At 49.7% G+C, this 21,128-nt stretch overlaps 1 protein-coding gene across 1 annotated transcript in view; it reads left to right on the top strand.

Moving 5' to 3' along the window:
• The first annotated feature begins 1,221 nt into the window (after positions 1–1,221).
• The window catches only part of LOC141129298 (retinol dehydrogenase 14-like), a 52,296-nt gene continuing 32,389 nt past the window's right edge, over positions 1,222–21,128 (top strand). The window contains exon 1 of the mRNA XM_073617248.1: positions 1,222–1,561. Coding sequence (XP_073473349.1) covers positions 1,405–1,561 — 157 coding nt within the window. The 5' untranslated portion in view covers positions 1,222–1,404. The remainder of the gene's footprint in view (positions 1,562–21,128) is intronic.

The raw sequence follows: 21,128 nt of genomic DNA, 5'->3' as shown, positions 1-21,128 counted from the left end.
AGCCTACGTGGTACTCCTCAGAATACATACCCTTGATAGGGACAAAAACCCTATGAGTTGCCCACCAAGCCTGAGTAATGTGCCACGCGCAGGGAACCATCCAATCTACCCCCCCCCCCCAATTCTCCACTGAGGGACCCCTGATGGAGAGAATAACACATCCCCGAACTGCTCCCATGACAGACTCTCTACACCCCCCCCCCAGAGAGTCTCAATCTTCCATACCACCTGTCAGTCTCGCTACAGTTATTCATGGGGATTGTTAGAGGTCCGAAGACCACAATCCCACAGACCATTATCACATATGAACAAAGCGGACCACAGACCCAAGCGAACCCAGTATAACTGACAACCATGAAGATAAAAAGCCCAGCAATGGACTCCCCTTAAAAGATTCAGCACCAACACACCCCGATGCCAATACACATGACACCCACTAATACCTCAACAACACCCTTCAAGATTCAACATCACAACACCTCTACAAGAAGAGGAAGATCCGAATAGCTCAATATGATCTAATACAACAAGCTACAGATATACCTGAGTGGTGTAATAGTTAGACAGAACGATCTATGTACAGACCCCAATACCCATAACGTTACACCCTACGGTACTCCCCATCATACTTGATGGTACCTACAATTCTCACCAGTTGGTTCTAACATGTAAGACTAAGACAATGTTGGATTTCTCCTGCATATCTGTTTCATATATTACATGTGAAGTTGATGTTCATGTATATCTCTTTTGAAAACCAATAAGCTTCAATATCTGCTGGCGGTGATTGATTTGGAGGGGATAACTGCGTTGTTATCCCAACCCAGCGCCCATCGCTCTCAGTCTGCTGGCACTTTGTAGTCCAGCAAGCTGGAAAATCTTTGCTCGGGGTGAGGCTGAGAACATCCCGTATCAGGGGACAGCTCGGTGTGAGTTTAATTAGCAAGTTTGTAAAGGTGGGCGGGGTCTGATACTGCGTCCATCAAAAGGGGCGGGATTAGGTTAAACCCAAAATCAAACATTTATTATATTGCACCCTACCAATTCTTAGATGTGGGGGAGGTGTGTTACTGGGCAGATCACCAGGTGAAAACAAAGGGGGGAAAAAAAAGCTTGCAAAGAGAAAACGAACGCAGCCGCCGCATCTAATGATCAGTGAGCTACAATATGTGATATTTCTGGTTTTGGTGTGCTGCAGGCACTAGGACCCTGAGGGTGGTATAGAGTAGGTGTGTGCGGTTGTCTCCTCCTGAGTGTCAATATGTAGAGAGAGGAGCGCTCACGTAGCAGTAGTGTAGTACAGTGACTATTGGGAATGATAGGGGGACGGTGCAGCCAGATGTTTGGTATTTAGTGCTGCGTGTCAGTGGACAGTAGTTGCAGTCCCCCCCACCCCTCAGTGCCATGGACATGCTGTCCCTCCTCAGTCACCCGGTGTGGTTCCTGTGCTCTCTGGTCCTGGCGGTGATCCTCCACATGCAGAAGAAGGGCAGGTGGGACCCTAAAAAGTGCCGTGTGGACCTGACTGGGAAAACCGCCATCGTGACCGGAGCCAACACAGGTGAGTGCGACCGGAGCAGAGAGAGAGCGAGGCGAGCGTCAGCCGAGTGTCGCTTCTCCTCCATGGACTTCAGCACGCTGGAACTTGTCTGTACCCCCCATTCACCCGTAACCCACGACATTCCACACCTAAACCTGAGATATGTGGAATATCCCAATATCACCAAGAGTTACAATGCAGCATTCCATCACTGTGCACACCACACGTCTCCTATACAACGCAGCATTCCATCACTGCGCACACCGCACGTCTCCTATACAACGCAGCATTCCATCACTGCGCACACCGCACGTCTCCTATACAATGCAGCATTCCATCACTGCGCACACCGCACGTCTCCTTATACAACGCAGCATTCCATCACTGCGCACACCGCACGTCTCCTATACAATGCAGCATTCCATCACTGCGCACACCGCATGACTACTATACAACGCAGCAGTCCATCACTGCGCACACCGCACGTCTCCTATACAATGCAGCATTCCATCACTGCGCACACCGCACATCTCCTATACAACGCAGCATTCCATCACTGTGCACACCTCACATCTCCTATACAACGCAGCATTCCATCACTGCGCACACCGCACATCTCCTATACAACGCAGCATTCCATCACTGCGCACACCGCACATCTCCTATACAACGCAGCATTCCATCACTGCGCACACCGCACATCTCCTATACAACACAGCATTCCGTCACTGCGCACACCGCACATCTCGTATACAATGCAGCATTCCACTACTGCACACACCGCACGTCTCCTATACAATGCAGCATTCCTTCACTGCGCACACTACACGTCTCCTATACAACGCAGCATTCCATCACTGCGCACATCGCATGTCTCCTATACAACATAGCATTCCATCACTGCACACACCGCACATCTCCTATACAACACAGCATTCCATCACTGCACATACCGCACGTCTCCTATACAACACAGCATTTCATCACTGCGCACGGCGCACGTCTCCTATACAACTAAGCATTCCATCGCTGCGCAAACGGCATGTCTCCTATACAACGCAGAATTCAGTCACTGTGCACAACATACGTTTCCAATATAACGTAGCATTCCATCACTGCGCACACCGCACGTCTCCTGTACAACGCAGCATTCCATCACTGCGCACACCGCATTTCTCCTATACAACGCAGCATTCCACCGCACCTCTTCTATACAATGCAGCATTCCATCACTGTGCACACCGCACGTCTCCTATACAATGCAGCATTCCATCACTGTGCACACCGCACCTCTCCTATACAATGCAGCATTCCATCACTGTGCACACCGCACGTCTCCTATACAACGCAGCATTCCATCACTGCGCACACCGCACGTCTCCTATACAACACAGCATTCCATCACTGCGCACACCGCACGTCTCCTATACAATGCAGCATTCCTTCACTGCGCACACCGCACGTCTCCTATACAACGCAGCATTTCATCACTGCGCACTCCACACCTCTCCTATACAACGCAGCATTCCATCACTGCACACCCTGCATGTCTCCTATACAACGCAGCATTCCATCACTGCGCACACCGCACGTCTCCTATACAATGCAGCATTCCATCACTGCGCACACCGCACGTCTCCTATATAACGCAGCATTCCGTCACTGCGCACACCGAACATCTCCTATACAACGCAGCATTCCATCACTGCGCACACCGCACGTTTCCTGTACAACGCAGCATTCCATCACTGCGCACACCGCATGTCTCCTATACAACGCAGCAGTCCATCACTGCACACACCGCATGTCTCCTATACAACGCAGCATTCCATCACTGCGCACACTGCACGTCTCCTATACAACGCAGCATTCCATCACTGCGCACACCGCACGTCTCCTATACAACGCAGCATTCCATAACTGCGCACAACCCACATCTCCTATACAACACAGCATTCCATCACTGCGCACACCGCACGTCTCCTATACAACGCAGCATTCCATCACTGCGCACACCGCATGTCTCCTATACAACGCAGCATTCCATCACTGCGCACACCGCACGTCTTCTATACAACGCAGCATTCCTTCACTGCGCACACTACACGTCTGCTATACAACGCAGCATTCCTTCACTGCGCACACTACACGTCTCCTATACAACGCAGCATTCCTTCACTGTGCACACCGCACGTCTCCTATAAAACACAGCATTTCATCACTGCGCACTCCACACCTCTCCTATACAACGCAGCATTCCAACACTGCACACCCTGCACGTCTCCTATACAATGCAGCATTCCATCACTGCACACACCGCACGTCTCCTATATAACGCAGCATTCCGTCACTGCGCACACCGAACATCTCTTATACAACGCAGCATTCCATCACTGCGCACACCGCACGTTTCCTGTACAACGCAGCATTCCATCACTGCGCACACCGCATGTCTCCTATACAACGCAGCAGTCCATCACTGCACACACCGCATGTCTCCTATACAACGCAGCATTCCATCACTGCGCACACTGCACGTCTCCTATACAACGCAGCATTCCATCACTGCGCACACCGCACGTCTCCTATACAACGCAGCATTCCATAACTGCGCACAACCCACATCTCCTATACAACACAGCATTCCATCACTGCGCACACCGCACGTCTCCTATACAACGCAGCATTCCATCACTGCGCACACCGCATGTCTCCTATACAACGCAGCATTCCATCACTGCGCACACCGCACGTCTTCTATACAACGCAGCATTCCTTCACTGCGCACACTACACGTCTGCTATACAACGCAGCATTCCTTCACTGCGCACACTACACGTCTCCTATACAACGCAGCATTCCTTCACTGTGCACACCGCACGTCTCCTATAAAACACAGCATTTCATCACTGCGCACTCCACACCTCTCCTATACAACGCAGCATTCCAACACTGCACACCCTGCACGTCTCCTATACAATGCAGCATTCCATCACTGCACACACCGCACGTCTCCTATATAACGCAGCATTCCGTCACTGCGCACACCGCACATCTCCTATACAACGCAGCATTCCGTCACTGCGCACACCGCACGTCTCCTATACAATGCAGCATTCCATTACTGCACACACCGCACGTCTCCTATACAACGCAGCATTCCATTACTGCACACACCGCACGTCTCCTATACAACGCAGCATTCCTTCACTGCGCACACTACACATCTCCTATATAACGCAGCATTCCATCACTGCGCACATCGCATGTCTCCTATACAACGCAGCATTTCATCACTGCGCACAGCGCACATCTCCTATACAACTCAGCATTCCATCGCTGCGCAAACGGCATGTCTCCTATACAACGCAGAATTCAGTCACTGTGCACACCGCACGTTTCCAATATAACGCAGCATTCCATCACTGCGCACACCGCACGTCTCCTGTACAACGCAGCATTCCATCACTGCACACACCGCATGTCTCCTATACAACGCAGCATTCCATTACTGCGCACACCGCACCTCTCCTATACAACGGCGCATTCCATCACTGTGCACACCGCACGTCTCCTATACAACGCAGCATTCCATCACTGCGCACGGCGCACGTCTCCTATACAACTAAGCATTCCATCGCTGCGCAAACGGCATGTCTCCTATACAACGCAGAATTCAGTCACTGTGCACAACATACGTTTCCAATATAACGTAGCATTCCATCACTGCGCACACCGCACGTCTCCTGTACAACGCAGCATTCCATCACTGCGCACACCGCATGTCTCCTATACAACGCAGCATTCCATCACTGCGCACACCGCACCTCTCCTATACAATGCAGCATTCCATCACTGTGCACACCGCACGTCTCCTATACAACGTAGCATTCCATCACTGTGCACACCGCACGTCTCCTATACAACGCAGCATTCCATCACTGTGCACACCGCACGTCTCCTATACAACGCAGCATTCCATCACTGCGCACACCGCACGTCTCCTATACAACACAGCATTCCATCACTGCGCACACCGCACGTCTCCTATACAATGCAGCATTCCATCACTGCGCACACCGCACGTCTCCTATACAACGCAGCATTTCATCACTGCGCACTCCACACCTCTCCTATACAACGCAGCATTCCATCACTGCACACCCTGCATGTCTCCTATACAACGCAGCATTCCATCACTGCGCACACCGCACGTCTCCTATACAATGCAGCATTCCATCACTGTGCACACCGCACGTCTCCTATATAACGCAGCATTCCGTCACTGCGCACACCGAACATCTCCTATACAACGCAGCATTCCATCACTGCGCACACCGCACGTTTCCTGTACAACGCAGCATTCCATCACTGCGCACACCTTATGTCTCCTATACAACGCAGCAGTCCATCACTGCACACACCGCATGTCTCCTATACAACGCAGCATTCCATCACTGCGCACACTGCACGTCTCCTATACAACGCAGCATTCCATCACTGCGCACACCGCACGTCTCCTATACAACGCAGCATTCCATAACTGCGCACAACCCACATCTCCTATACAACACAGCATTCCATCACTGCGCACACCACACGTCTCCTATACAACGCAGCTTTCCATCACTGCGCACACCGCATGTCTCCTATACAACGCAGCATTCCATCACTGCGCACACCGCACGTCTTATATACAACGCAGCATTCCTTCACTGCGCACACTACACGTCTCCTATACAACGCAGCATTCCTTCACTGCGCACACTACACGTCTCCTATACAACGCAGCATTCCTTCACTGTGCACACCGCACGTCTCCTATAAAACACAGCATTTCATCACTGCGCACTCCACACCTCTCCTATACAACGCAGCATTCCATCACTGCACACCCTGCATGTCTCCTATACAATGCAGCATTCCATCACTGCGCACACCGCACGTCTCCTATACAATGCAGCATTCCATCACTGCGCACACCACACGTCTCCTATATAACGCAGCATTCCGTCACTGCGCACACCGCACATCTCCTATACAACGCAGCATTCTGTCACTGCGCACACCGCACGTCTCCTATACAATGCAGCATTCCATTACTGCACACACCGCACGTCTCCTATACAACGCAGCATTCCATTACTGCACACACCGCACGTCTCCTATACAACGCAGCATTCCTTCACTGCGCACACTACACATCTCCTATATAACGCAGCATTCCATCACTGCGCACATCGCATGTCTCCTATACAACGCAGCATTCCGTCACTGCGCACACCGCACGTCTCCTATACAATGCAGCATTCTATTACTGCACACACCGCACGTCTCCTATACAACGCAGCATTCCATTACTGCACACACCGCACGTCTCCTATACAACGCAGCATTCCTTCACTGCGCACACTACACATCTCCTATATAACGCAGCATTCCATCACTGCGCACATCGCATGTCTCCTATACAACGCAGCATTTCATCACTGCGCACAGCGCACATCTCCTATACAACTAAGCATTCCATCGCTGCGCAAACGGCATGTCTCCTATACAACGCAGAATTCAGTCACTGTGCACACCGCACGTTTCCAATATAACGCAGCATTCCATCACTGCGCACACCGCAGGTCTCCTGTACAACGCAGCATTCCATCACTGCACACACCGCATGTCTCCTATACAACGCAGCATTCCATTACTGCGCACACCGCACCTCTCCTATACAATGGCGCATTCCATCACTGTGCACACCGCACGTCTCCTATACAACGCAGCATTCCATCACTGCGCACACCGCACGTCTCCTATACAATGCAGCATTCCATCACTGCGCACACCGCACGTCTCCTATACAACGCAGCATTCCATCACTGCGCACACCGCACGTCTCCTATGCAACGCAGCATTTCATCACAGTGCACGTCTCCTATACAACGGCGCATTCCATCACTGTGCACACCGCACGTCTCCTATACAACGCAGCATTCCATCACTGCGCACACCGCACGTCTCCTATACAGTGCAGCATTCCATCACTGCACACAACGCACGTCTCCTATATAATGCAGCATTCCATCACTGTGCACACCGCACGTCTCCTATACAACGCAGCATTCCATCACTGCACACACCGCACGTCTCCTATACAGTGCAGCATTCCATCACTGCGCACAACGCACGTCTCCTATACAACGCAGCATTCCATCACTGCGCACACCGTGCGTCTCCTATACAACGCAGCATTCCATCACTGCGCACACCACACGTCTCCTATACAACGCAGCATTCCATCACTGAGCACACCGCACGTCTCCTATACAATGCAGCATTCCATCACTGCGCACACCGCATGGCTACTAAACAACGCAGCATTCCATCACTGCGCACACCGCACGTCTCCTATACAATGCAGCATTCCATCACTGCGCACACCGCACATCTCCTATACAACGCAGCATTCCATCACTGCGCACACCGCACATCTCCTATACAACGCAGCATTCCATCACTGCGCACACCGCACATCTCCTATACAACGCAGCATTCCATCACTGCGCACACCGCACATCTCCTATACAACGCAGCATTCCGTCACTGCGCACACCGCACATCTCGTATACAATGCAGCATTCCATTACTGCACACACCGCACGTCTCCTATACAACGCAGCATTCCTTCACTGCGCACACTACACGTCTCCTATACAACGCAGCATTCGATCACTGCGCACATCGCATGTCTCCTATACAACACAGCATTCCATCACTGCACATACCGCACGTCTCCTATACAACACAACATTTCATCACTGCGCACAGCGCACGTCTCCTATACAACTAAGCATTCCATTGCTGCGCAAACGGCATGTCTCCTATACAACGCAGAATTCAGTCACTGTGCACACCGTACGTTTCCAATATAACGCAGCATTCCATCACTGCGCACACCGCACGTCTCCTGTACAACGCAGCATTCCATCACTGCGCACACCGCATGTCTCCTATACAACGCAGCATTCCATCACTGCGCACACCGCACCTCTCCTATACAATGCAGCATTCCATCACTGCGCACACCGCACGTCTCCTATACAACGCAGCATTCCATCACTGCGCACACCGCACGTTTCCTGTACAACGCAGCATTCCATCACTGCGCACACCGCATGTCTCCTATACAATGCAGCATTCCATCACTGCACACACCGCACGTCTCCTATACAACGCAGCATTCCATCACTGCGCACACCGCACGTCTCCTATACAACGCAGCATTCCATCACTGCACACACCGCACGTCTCCTATACAACGCAGCATTCCATAACTGCGCACAACCCACATCTCCTATACAAGACAGCATTCCATCACTGCGCACACCGCACGTCTCCTATACAACGCAGCATTCCATCACTGCGCACACCGCATGTCTCCTATACAACGCAGCATTCCATCACTGCGCACACCGCACGTCTTCTATACAAAGCAGCATTCCTTCACTGCGCACACTACACGTCTCCTATACAACGCAGCATTCCTTCACTGCGCACACTACACGTCTCCTATACAACGCAGCATTCCTTCACTGTGCACACCGCACGTCTCCTATACAACGCAGCATTTCATCACTGCGCACTCCACACCTCTCCTATACAACACAGCATTCCATCACTGCACACCCTGCATGTCTCCTATACAATGCAGCATTCCATCACTGCGCACACCGCACGTCTCCTATACAATGCAGCATTCCATCACTGCGCACACCGCACGTCTCCTATATAACGCAGCATTCCGTCACTGCGCACACTGCACATTTCCTATACAACGCAGCATTCTGTCACTGCGCACACCGCACGTCTCCTATACAATGCAGCATTCCATTACTGCACACACCACACGTCTCCTATACAACGCAGCATTCCATTACTGCACACACCGCACGTCTCCTATACAACGCAGCATTCCTTCACTGCGCACACTACACGTCTCCTATATAACGCAGCATTCCATCACTGCGCACATCGCATGTCTCCTATACAACGCAGCATTCCGTCACTGCGCACACCGCACGTCTCCTATACAATGCAGCATTCCATTACTGCACACACCGCACGTCTCCTATACAACGCAGCATTCCATTACTGCACACACCGCACGTCTCCTATACAACGCAGCATTCCTTCACTGCGCACACTACACATCTCCTATATAACGCAGCATTCCATCACTGCGCACATCGCATGTCTCCTATACAACGCAGCATTTCATCACTGCGCACAGCGCACATCTCCTATACAACTAAGCATTCCATCGCTGCGCAAACGGCATGTCTCCTATACAACGCAGAATTCAGTCACTGTGCACACCGCACATTTCCAATATAACGCAGCATTCCATCACTGCGCACACCGCACCTCTCCTATACAACGGCGCATTCCATCACTGTGCACACCGCACGTCTCCTATACAACGCAGCATTCCATCACTGCGCACACCGCACGTCTCCTATACAATGCAGCATTCCATCACTGCGCACACCGCACGTCTCCTATACAACGCAGCATTCCATCACTGCGCACACCGCACGTCTCCTATGCAACGCAGCATTTCATCACAGCGCACGTCTCCTATACAACGGCGCATTCCATCACTGTGCACACCGCACGTCTCCTATACAACGCAGCATTCCATCACTGCGCACACCGCACGTCTCCTATACAGTGCAGCATTCCATCACTGCGCACAACGCACGTCTCCTATACAACGCAGCATTCCATCACTGCGCACACTGCACGTCTCCTATACAACGCAGCATTCCATCACTGCGCACACCGCACGTCTCCTATACAGTGCAGCATTCCATCACTGCGCACAACGCACGTCTCCTATACAACGCAGCATTCCATCACTGCGCACACCGTACGTCTCCTATACAACGCAGCATTCCATCACTGCGCACACCGCACATCTCCTATATAACGCAGCATTCCATCACTGTGCACAGCACACGTCTCCTTTACAACTAAGCATTCCGTCACTGCGCACACCGCATGTCTCCTATACAACACTACATTCCATCACAATGCACACCTCACATCTCCTATACAACACTGCATACCATCACTGTGCACACCTCACATCTCCTATACAACACTACATACCATCACTGTGCACACGTCTCCTATACAACGTAGCATTCCATGACTGCGCACACCACACGTCTCCTATACAACGCAGAATTCCATCACTGCGCACACCGCACATCTCCTATACGATGCAGCATTCCATGACTGCGCACACCGCTTGTCTCCTATACAACACAGCATTCCATCACTGCGCAAACTACGCGTCTCCTTTACAAGGCAGCATTTCTTTACTGCGCACACCGCACGTCTCCTATACAACACAGCATTCCCTCACTGCGCACACCGCACGTCTCCTATACAACGCAGCATTCCATCACTGCGCACACCGCACGTCTCCTATACAACGCAGCATTCCGTCACTGCGCACACCGCATGTCTCCTATACAACGCAGCACTCCATCACTGCGCACACTACACGTCTATACAATGCAGCATTCCATCACTGCACACAGAGCACGTCTCCTTTACAACTAAGCATTCCTTTACTGCCCACACTGCACGTCTCCTATACAATGCAGCATTCCATCACTGCACACAGCACACGTCTACTTTACAATTAAGCATTCCATTGCTGCGCACACCGCATGTCTCCTATACAACACAGAATTCAGTCACTGTGCACACCGCACGTTTCCAATATAACGCAGCATTCTATCACTGCGCACACCGCACGTCTCCTATACAACGCAGCATTCCATCACTGCGCACACCGCACATCTCCTATACAACGCAGCATTGCTTCACTGCGCACACTACACATCTCCTATACAACGCAGCATTCCTTCACTTCACATACCGCACGTCTCCTATACAACGCAGCATTCCATCACTGCACACGTCTCCTTTACAACTAAGCATTCCATCGCTGCGCACACTGCATGTCTCCTATACAATTCAGAATTAAGTCACTGTGCACACCGCACGTTTACAATATAACGCAGCATTCCATCATTGCGCACACCGCACGTTTCCTATATAACACAGCATTCCATCACTGCGCACACCGCACGCCTCCTATACAACGCAGCATTCCTTCACTGCGCACACTACACGTCTCCTATACAATGCAGCATTCCTTCACTGCGCACACAGCACGTTTCCTATACAATGCAGCATTCCGTCACTGCGCACACCGCGCGTCTCCAATTCAATGCAGCATTCCATCACTGTGCACACTGCACGTCTTCTATACGACGCAGCATTCCGCCACTGCGCACACCGCACGTCTCCTATACAACGCAGCATTCCATCACTGCGCACACCGCATGTCTCCTATACAACGCAGCATTCCGTCACTGCACACACCGCGCGTCTCCTATACAACGCAGCATTCCATCACTGCGCACACCGCATGTCTCCTATACAACGCAGCATTCCGTCACTGCACACACCGCGCGTCTCCTATACAACGCAGCATTCCATCACTGCACACACCACACATCTCCTATACAATGCAGCATTCCATCACTGCGCACACCGCACGTCTCCTATACAACGCACATTCCTTCACTGTGCACACCACACATCTCCTATACAATGCAGCATTCCATCACTGCGCACACCACACGTCTCCTATACAACGCAGCATTCCATCACTGCGCACACCGCACGTCTCCTATACAACGCAGCATTCCTTCACTGCGCACATCGCATGTCTCCTATACAATGCAGCATTCCATCACTGCACATACCGCACGTCTCCTATACAACGCAGCATTCCATCACTGCACACAGCGCACGTCTCCTATACAACGCAGCATTCCATCACTGTGCACACCGCACGTCTCCTATACAATGCAGCATTCCATCACTGTGCACACCACACGTCTCCTATACAACGCAGCATTCCATCACTGCGCACACTGCACGTCTCCTATACAACGCAGCATTCCTTCACTGCGCACACCGCACGTCTCCTATACAACGCAGCATTCCTTCACTGCACACACCGCACGTCTCCTATACAACGCAGCATTCCGTTGCTGTGCACACCGCACGTCTCTAATTCAATGCAGCATTCCATCACTGTGCACACCGCACGTCTTCTATACAACGCAGCATTCCATCACTGCGCACACCGCACGTCTCCTATAATAATCATCCAACCATTCAGATTTTATGTGCACCAAGGAGGGTGCCTGTGATTGTGAATGGATGTGACAATTCCGTGAGGATGATTATCATGGAGTGATTCCGGGAATATTGGGGGAGCTGGGGCTGAGATCCTCTGTGGGGGGGGATTTATTTTTTTTATATATTATCATTGTGTAACCAGTTTCAATTTCATTGTAACAAATACCAAGATCCTGTGTAGCACCACCATCTGCAGTGGCGCAGGACATACAGGTTTTTCCTGCTGTTGGAAGTTGAGTTAACTCCTGGATGAGCAGGCCTGACTTCCAGGAGAAGGAGAGGGGACTCCCATCCTCCCCGTGTATAGTGCCTGTGGACTGGGTGGAGAAACGAGAGGCGTCAGGAAATCACAATGACATCACCTGGCACACAAGTTCATGGTCGCCGAGAGATAAACTGGTGAGTGTGTGGCCGGAGCTGACACTCCAAAGGTCAATGACAACTCACACAACAAGAATACTCCACACGCATTTATATATATATATTCCATCATGCTCCCAACTTTGTGGGAACAGTTTGGGGGTGAACCCTTCCTGTTCCAACATGACTGCGTGCCAGTAGAAATATCAAAGGTCTCTCCCAGGCAAAGATTTCACAGCAGACTGGGGGTTTAAGATGTGCTGTTCAGGTTTTTTCAAGAAGAACAAAGAAACGGGCAATGTTGAGGAGTGTAGAGTAGAGTTGCCACCTTTTCTTTCAGCCAAACCCGAACACTTTAGCGGCGCACAGCAATTTCTTTTATTTTTTTATTATACACTATACATATATATTGTAATTAAATCATATGGAGGTAATCACAAGAGTTCCCCCTTTGAATCTGGATCCGCAGAGTACCCCCCTTTGGATCTGGATCTGCAGAGTTCCCCTCTTTGGATCTGGATCCGCAGAGTTCCCCCCCTTTGGATCTGAATCCGCCAGGTTTTTGTGGACTGCAATGTAAAGGGGAACTCTAATTTAAGGGGGTTTTGATATAAAGGAGAATATTGTGGACTCTGGTGTAAAGGGAAACTCTGATGTAAGGGGGTCTCTGCTCACCAAAGCCCCCACTTACATCAGAGCCCACAGAGCACCCCTTATATCAGAGCCCCCTTTACATTAGTATACACTAGTGGAGGCTCAGGCATCTCTCCAGGATGTAGCTGCGGTTGCTGGGATTTAAACTTCCCATCCACATCCCCTTTCTGAAGCACAGCACTGGCAGTATTGGAGTGTGGGTGGGGCACACACAGGAAGAGAGGATCTGGAGGAGGAGCAGATCAGCTCTCTCTCTCCTCTCCAGTCCATGCAGAGAGGGGGGGAGGGACTGTCCAGTGTGAGAAAGTGTAAGAGGCACTCTCGGCTTACAACTGCAGTCAGCAACCCTGCCCCGGAAGCCACAGTCCGGGCTGAATTATGTGTCTGGGTATCAGGCAGTCAAGGCGAAACCCAGAAAGTGGTTGGCCAGCAAATGAAAGACACATCATGCTTCCTATCCCTTTCATATCTGAAGATATCCAGCAGTGCCATCAGCACAGATCTGGAGGAAACCAGTGGGACCCAGGTACACCCATGCACTGTTCAGTGATGCCTGGAGGAAACCAGTGAGACCCAGGTACACCCATCTACTGTCCTGAGAAGTCTGGAGGAAACCAGTGGGACCCAGGTACACTAATCTACTGTCCTAAGAAGTCTGGAGGAAACCAGTGGGACCCAGGTACACCCATGTACTGTTTGGTGATGCCTGGAGGAAACCAGTGGGACCCAGGTACACCCATCTACGGTCCTGAGAAGTCTGGAGGAAACCAGTGGGACCCAGGTACCCCCATCTACTCTGGAGAGGTCTGGTGGAAACCAGTGAGACCCGAGTACCCCAATCTACTGTCTGGTAATGTCTGGTGGGACCCAAATAAGCCCATCTACTGTCTGGAGAAGTCTGGTGGAAACCAGTGGGACCCAGGTACCCCCATCTACTCTGGAGAGGTCTGGTGGAAACCAGTGGGACTCAGATACCCCCATCTACTGTCCGGTAATGTCTGGTGGGACCCAGGTAATCCCATCTACTGTCTGGAGAAGTCTGAAAGAAGCCAGTGGGACCCAGGTACACCCATCTACTGTCCAGAAAAGTCTGGTGGAAACCAGTGGGACCCAGGTGTAACAGACTCTGGACACCCTGACTGGGTATCTCCGCCAAGAAGCTACTTTCCAAACTCTGTAACACAAGACCAGTGATTCTGGATATAGTTACCCCAAGAACTGGGCAATACCAGTCTTGGAGCAAACCAGAATAAGAACTGTTTTTTGAACAAGAATACAGACCTTTTTATACACTACACACTCAGATGAGGCTGATCACATTATCATATGCAAACACAACTGTATACAGAAATATAATTAACACTATAAATGTTAAGTTAACTAAACAATTAGCCACCTGGACACTCAGAGGTCTCATTCCAGGTCAGACTTGCCGGCATCGAGCTCACAAAGTACAATACACATTATTACAAGTGTAAACGCATCCCTTTGCTATCAGACAGACAATAGGTGTGTTAAATTCGGTCTTTTAACAAATAAAAAACCCAGCAGTGATTAAATACCACCAAAAGAAAGCTCTATTTGTGGGAAAAAAAAATGATAAAAATGTCATTTGGGTACAGCATTGCATGACCACGCAATTGTCATTCACAAAGTGACGGCACTAAAAGCTGAAAATTGGCCTGAGCAGGAAAGGGGTTTAAGTGCCTAGTAAGCAAGTGGGTGATAATGTCCTTTTGCATTATATAACAGGACATCTTTCTAAATGCTTGTAGCTCCCTCAAATGCCAGGGCCCATAGTCAGTAGGCAAGAGGCTAGCATTCAGTCCCCTTCAAAAGCCTCTGTCTCGGGTGAGTCTGTCACAATTCTCCCCTTTCAGCAGAAGACTAAACACAAAAGGAGCCCCCAGTCCCCCAATGCCCATACCCACACAGTATCCCAAACAAATTGTCCCGAACAGAGCATTATTCACCCAGCCAACCTCTGCCTCTCTCGTAGAGCATACCCACCGCTGAAGAGAAGTGCAGACTGGCCCTTCTTCCTGGAGCCCTTTCAGCCACTGGAGAGAAGACAGGGTGGCTGGACTCACTCTGTCATGCTGTTGGGGAACTGGGCTGACTGCCCAGCATCTCTGGGGTATACAGGTGGAGACCGTAGTCCCATCCACTACCACAGGAAATCCATCTTTTGTTAGTTGAGGGCAGAGTGAACCCACATAGTCGGTCAACCTGGTTTCCATTCTTGGCCACAGGAAAAAGTTGCCATCAGTAGGTGTGGGGCAAAGGTGATTGACTCTCTGTCCGGCTGGCAGCACTCCAGCTAGGTGTAGAAGCCTAACTTCATCAGCTTGTCGCTGGGGACAGGGGTCGACTGCCCTGGCTCCCTGGAATTCTGCAGTTGTTGCCGGTGCTGGGCAGAGGTTGGTAGCACTCTGCCCTGTTGCCAGCATTTGTGCTGGGGACCCCACATAATTCACTGCGGCTAACTGTTAGGGAGGGAGCACAATTTCCTCCACCCTGGCTGACTGTTGGGGAGGGAGGACGACAACCTCCTCTCCCTTCTCCCCTGAACTGTATAGCTGCTGTTGGGGATATGAGCCGGGTGCTCCATCTCCCATACCCTCATCTGGCTGCTGGGACGACATTTCTCTGTCACTGTTTCCCAGGTGCACAGATCCTTGCTGGGGAGGGGGAATGGCTGCCTCTCCTCCCTGCATCTCCACCTTCCGAAACCACCACCTTCTCACCCTGGGCCTCTGGAATTGCCGCGGGTGTGGAGCAGAGGTCTATAGTACTCTGTCCTGCTGCCAGCATATCTGCTGGAGGTTTGCTAGGTGGTTCCTCCTCTACAGAAAAGTCTATTAAATCCCCAATCTCTGGAATTGCTAAATGTCCAGGGCATAAGCTGGTGGCACTTTGGCCCAGTGCCAACACTTTGGCAGGTGACTCATCATCCATAACATCCTCTGATGAAAAATCAATTAACTCCATGCTTTCTGTGATCTGTGGCTAGGGAGGGAGAAGAACGACCACCTCTTCTCTCAAGTCTTTGAACTGCTGATGGGGAGTGACCACCAGCTTTTCACCCTGGGCCTCTGGAACTGCCGCGGGTGTGGGGCAGAGGTCTTGGACCCTCTGTCCGGTTGTCAGCGCTTCAGATTTGGGGACAGCAATCTCCGGAGTTTCTGCTGCCGATTCTGGAGCACGCTCATGAACGTGTTCTAGCAGTTCCCTCTATTCCCTTTCCAGGTGCTGTTCTTTCCTTAGCAAATAATCCAGATCAGGTTTAAGCTCTGAGACCCCTACAAGACTGAGCATAGCCTCTCTGTATTCTTGCAGGTCCTCAAGGGTAGGTTCCCCTTCATCGCCAAACACAAACATTTGTAAGGCTCGCCCACAGCAAGCCAGGGCCGCCAAAGTCATATCCCCCGGAGAGCATTCTGTTGTATCCCCTAAATATTCCTGCTCTACAAGCCATTGCAGAGCCCGATATCGATTGTCCAGCTCTATCTCCTGCTGTACCAGCCTGTCCAACTCAGTCACCCATTGCTCCTGGGGCCGCTCTCCCAGGAATGCCATCCGCAACTTCCGTTGGTTACTGGCCCGTTGCTCTGGAATTGGAAAGCACTTCCCTGGTGTATACCGGCGACCTGGAGGTCTCCATTTCAGCCCTGCCTGAATCTGCTGCCTGAGCTCCAGGTATTCATCCACAGACAGTCCTGGAGAATGCTGAAAGAATGATCCGCAGCAGTCCCAGGAATTCTCAGGTGCATATCTCTGCTGGGGTGACTGAAGTCTGCTATCCCGATCTTGGATCCTGGAGGATGTTTGGATGTCCCAGACTTCAGGAAGCCTCCCACTGCTTGCCACCAATGTGATGGACTCTGGCCACCCTGACTGGGTATCTCCGCCAAGAAATTGCTTCCCAAGCTAAGGGACACGAGACCAGTGAATCTGGCTATAGTTACCCCAAGAACTAGGCAATACCAGTTTTAGAACAAACCAGAATAAGAATTGTTTATTGGAAAGAATACAAGCTTTTTATACACTACACACTCAGGTGAGGCTGATCACATTATCATTGCAAACACAACTGTATACAGAAATATAATTACCATTATAAACATTAAGTTAATCAAACAATTAGCCACCTGGACACTCAGAGGTCTCAGTCCAGGTCAGACTTGCCGGCATCGAGCTCACAAAGTACAATACACATTATTACAAGTATAAACACATCCCCACAGTAGTTTGCTAGCAGACAATTGGTGTGTTAATTAGCACAATTAACATACCTCCCAACATTTTGAGATGGGAATGAGGGACACCTACTAGCAAATGTATGTAGGCATAGGACACGCCCCCTGCCACACCCCCTTAAAGGAGAATTAACCAAAAAAAAAGGTTATATAAATCCACAAGTGCTTTTTTTTACCACTACTATTCCTTTATACTGGCTTTTAAAACTTACAAATGCAGCAATTTCGAATTTGGATGAAAGGTCTAGCATTAGGAAACACTTTTTAAAAGATAAAAAGTGCATTTTATGTACAACTATATAGATCAGATCAAAATGAGGGACAAATGAGGAGGAATGAGGGACAGAGGGACATTGCTCCAAATCAGGGACAGTCCCTCCAAATCATGGACAGTTGGAAGCTATGCAATTAACAGTACAAACAGTGATCTCCCCCCTCCTACACAACAGAAGACCGAGGGCTTTCCAGATCTCATTAACCAGTTTTGTTTTCACATACATCTGTCCACTGAGCCCCAAGCTGGCAGAGACCATCATGGCCTCCTTAATAATGCCCTTTTGCATTACATTACATAATAGGAAATCTTCCTAAATGCTTGTAGCTCCCTCAAATACCAGGGTCCATAGTCGGTAGGTAAGAGGCTAGCATTCATTCCCCTCCAAAAGCCTCTGTCCCGGGTGAGTCTGTCACACCAGGTACCCCCATCTACTGTCCAGAGAAGTCTGGAGGAAACCAGTGAGACCCAGGTATCCCCATCTACTGTCCAGAGAAGTCTGGAGGAAATCAGTGAGACCCAGGTACCTCCATCTATTGTCCAGAGAAGTCTGGAGGAAACCAGTGAGACCCAGGTACCCCCATCTATTGTCCAGAGAAGTCTGGAGAAAATCAGTGAGACCCAGGTACCTCCATCTATTGTCCAGAGAAGTCTGGAGGAAACCAGTGAGACCCAGGTACCCCCATCTATTGTCCAGAGAAGTCTGGAGAAAATCAGTGAGACCCAGGTACCTCCATCTATTGTCCAGAGAAGTCTGGAGGAAACCAGTGAGACCCAGGTACCCCCATCTATTGTCCAGAGAAGTCTGGAGAAAATCAGTGAGACCCAGGAATCCACATCTACTGTCCAGAAAAGTAAAGACAAAAATTGCGCTTACACTAATTAATATAAGCTGCGACTAAAAAAGTAGTAAACCATGAATAATATATAAATCAATAAGTCGCGCTACAAACTAAAAATGGCAACTGGCAAATGCCTAACAAGCCTCATAGAGATATGGGGATAAATAATAATCACTATATAGATGAATATTATAAATAAATATTATAAGAGTGCTGAGCAGTATAAATACACACTTTAAGGTTAACCCAAACTAAATGCTATTAGTTAGGTGGGACACAGATAACACAGGAATGAGGAGCCAGAAGCGCCGGCGTGGACCCCGAAAAGAGGAGGATTGAGGCTGCTCTGTGCAAAACCCTGGCACAGGACAAGGTGATATTTCCCTATTTTCGGAGGCTGGTGGGAGAGAGTCCCTGGACGCTGAGTGCCTGCTTTAAAGATCCCTGGCTGGGGTTGCAGCCATCCGCTCCCTGGGTCTCCTGTAATTAAGAGACCATTTTTATCTGGTAAGAGGCAGAAATTTTTCTCAAGAGGTGGAGGTCTGTCTACGCACTCTATTTTTTCACTACAGCAAGATCCTGTTATAATATCCACAGAGCACTTGGAGACAAGTCATTTTTATATATTTTAATTTCACACGGATGGACTTTTATTATTATTGTTTGTGTTGAGCCACGGACTTTTCTTTGGGATTATTGTTATTATTATTCTATACCATTTTCCCTTATTTATTACACTATAGTTTTTTTTCTCACTGATTTGTCACACCATTTTTCCTACAAGTTACTGGAGATACTCACCTGTCATTGATTGGGTCTTGCAATATTGTTTTTTTTTTTTGGACATAGTCATTGTTATCTGTGTCCCACCTAACTAATAGCATTTAGTTTGGGTTAACCTTAAAGTGTGTATTTATACTGCTCAGCACTCTTATAATATTTATTTATAATATTCATCTATATAGTGATTATTATTTATCCCCATATCTCTATGAGGCTTGTTAGGCATTTGCCAGTTGCCATTTTTAGTTTGTAGCGCGACTTATTGATTTATATACTGTCCAGAAAAGTCTGGAGAAAACCAGGGGGACCCAGGTACCCCCCATCTACTGTCCAGAGAAGTCTGGAGAAAATCAGTGAGACCCAGGAATCCACATCTACTGTCCAGAAAAGTCTGGAGAAAACCAGTGAGACCCAGATACATGGTGCATACATCTCCCCAGTGTCCGGTACACGGTGCCACATTGGCAGTAATCAGCATGGATTCATGAAGAATCGTTCTTGCCAAACCAATCTATTAACCTTCTATGAGGAGGTGAGTTGCCATCTAGATAAAGGAAGGCCCGTAGACGTGGTGTATCTGGATTTTACAAAAGCATTTGACACAGTTCCCCATAAACGTTTACTGTACAAAATAAGGTGCGTTGGCATGGACCATAGGGTGAGTACATGGATTGAAAACTGGCTACAAGGGCGAGTTCAGAGGGTGGTGATAAATGGGGAGTACTCAGAATGGTCAGGGGTGGGTAGTGGGGTCCCCCAGGGTTCAGTGCTGGGACCAATCCTATTTAATTTGTTCATAAACGATCTGGAGGATGGGATAAACAGTTCAATCTCTGTATTTGCAGACGATACTAAGCTAAGCAGGGCAATAACTTCTCCGCAGGATGTGGAAACCTTGCAAAAAGACCTGAACAAATTAATGGGGGAGGGGCGACTACATGGCAAATGAGGTTCAATGTAGAAAAATGTAAAATAATGCATTTGGGTGGTAAAAATCTGAATGCAATCTATAGACTGGGGGGAGAACCTCTGGGGGGATCTAGGATGGAAAAGGACCTGGGGGTCCTAGTAGATGATAGGCTCAGCAATGACATGCAATGCCAAGCTGCTGCTAACAAAGCAAACAGAAT

Source organism: Aquarana catesbeiana, linkage group LG01 (genome assembly GCF_042186555.1).
Source record: "Aquarana catesbeiana isolate 2022-GZ linkage group LG01, ASM4218655v1, whole genome shotgun sequence".
Taxonomy (NCBI): Eukaryota; Metazoa; Chordata; class Amphibia; order Anura; family Ranidae; genus Aquarana; species Aquarana catesbeiana.
This window is presented reverse-complemented; position numbering and strand designations above follow the sequence as displayed.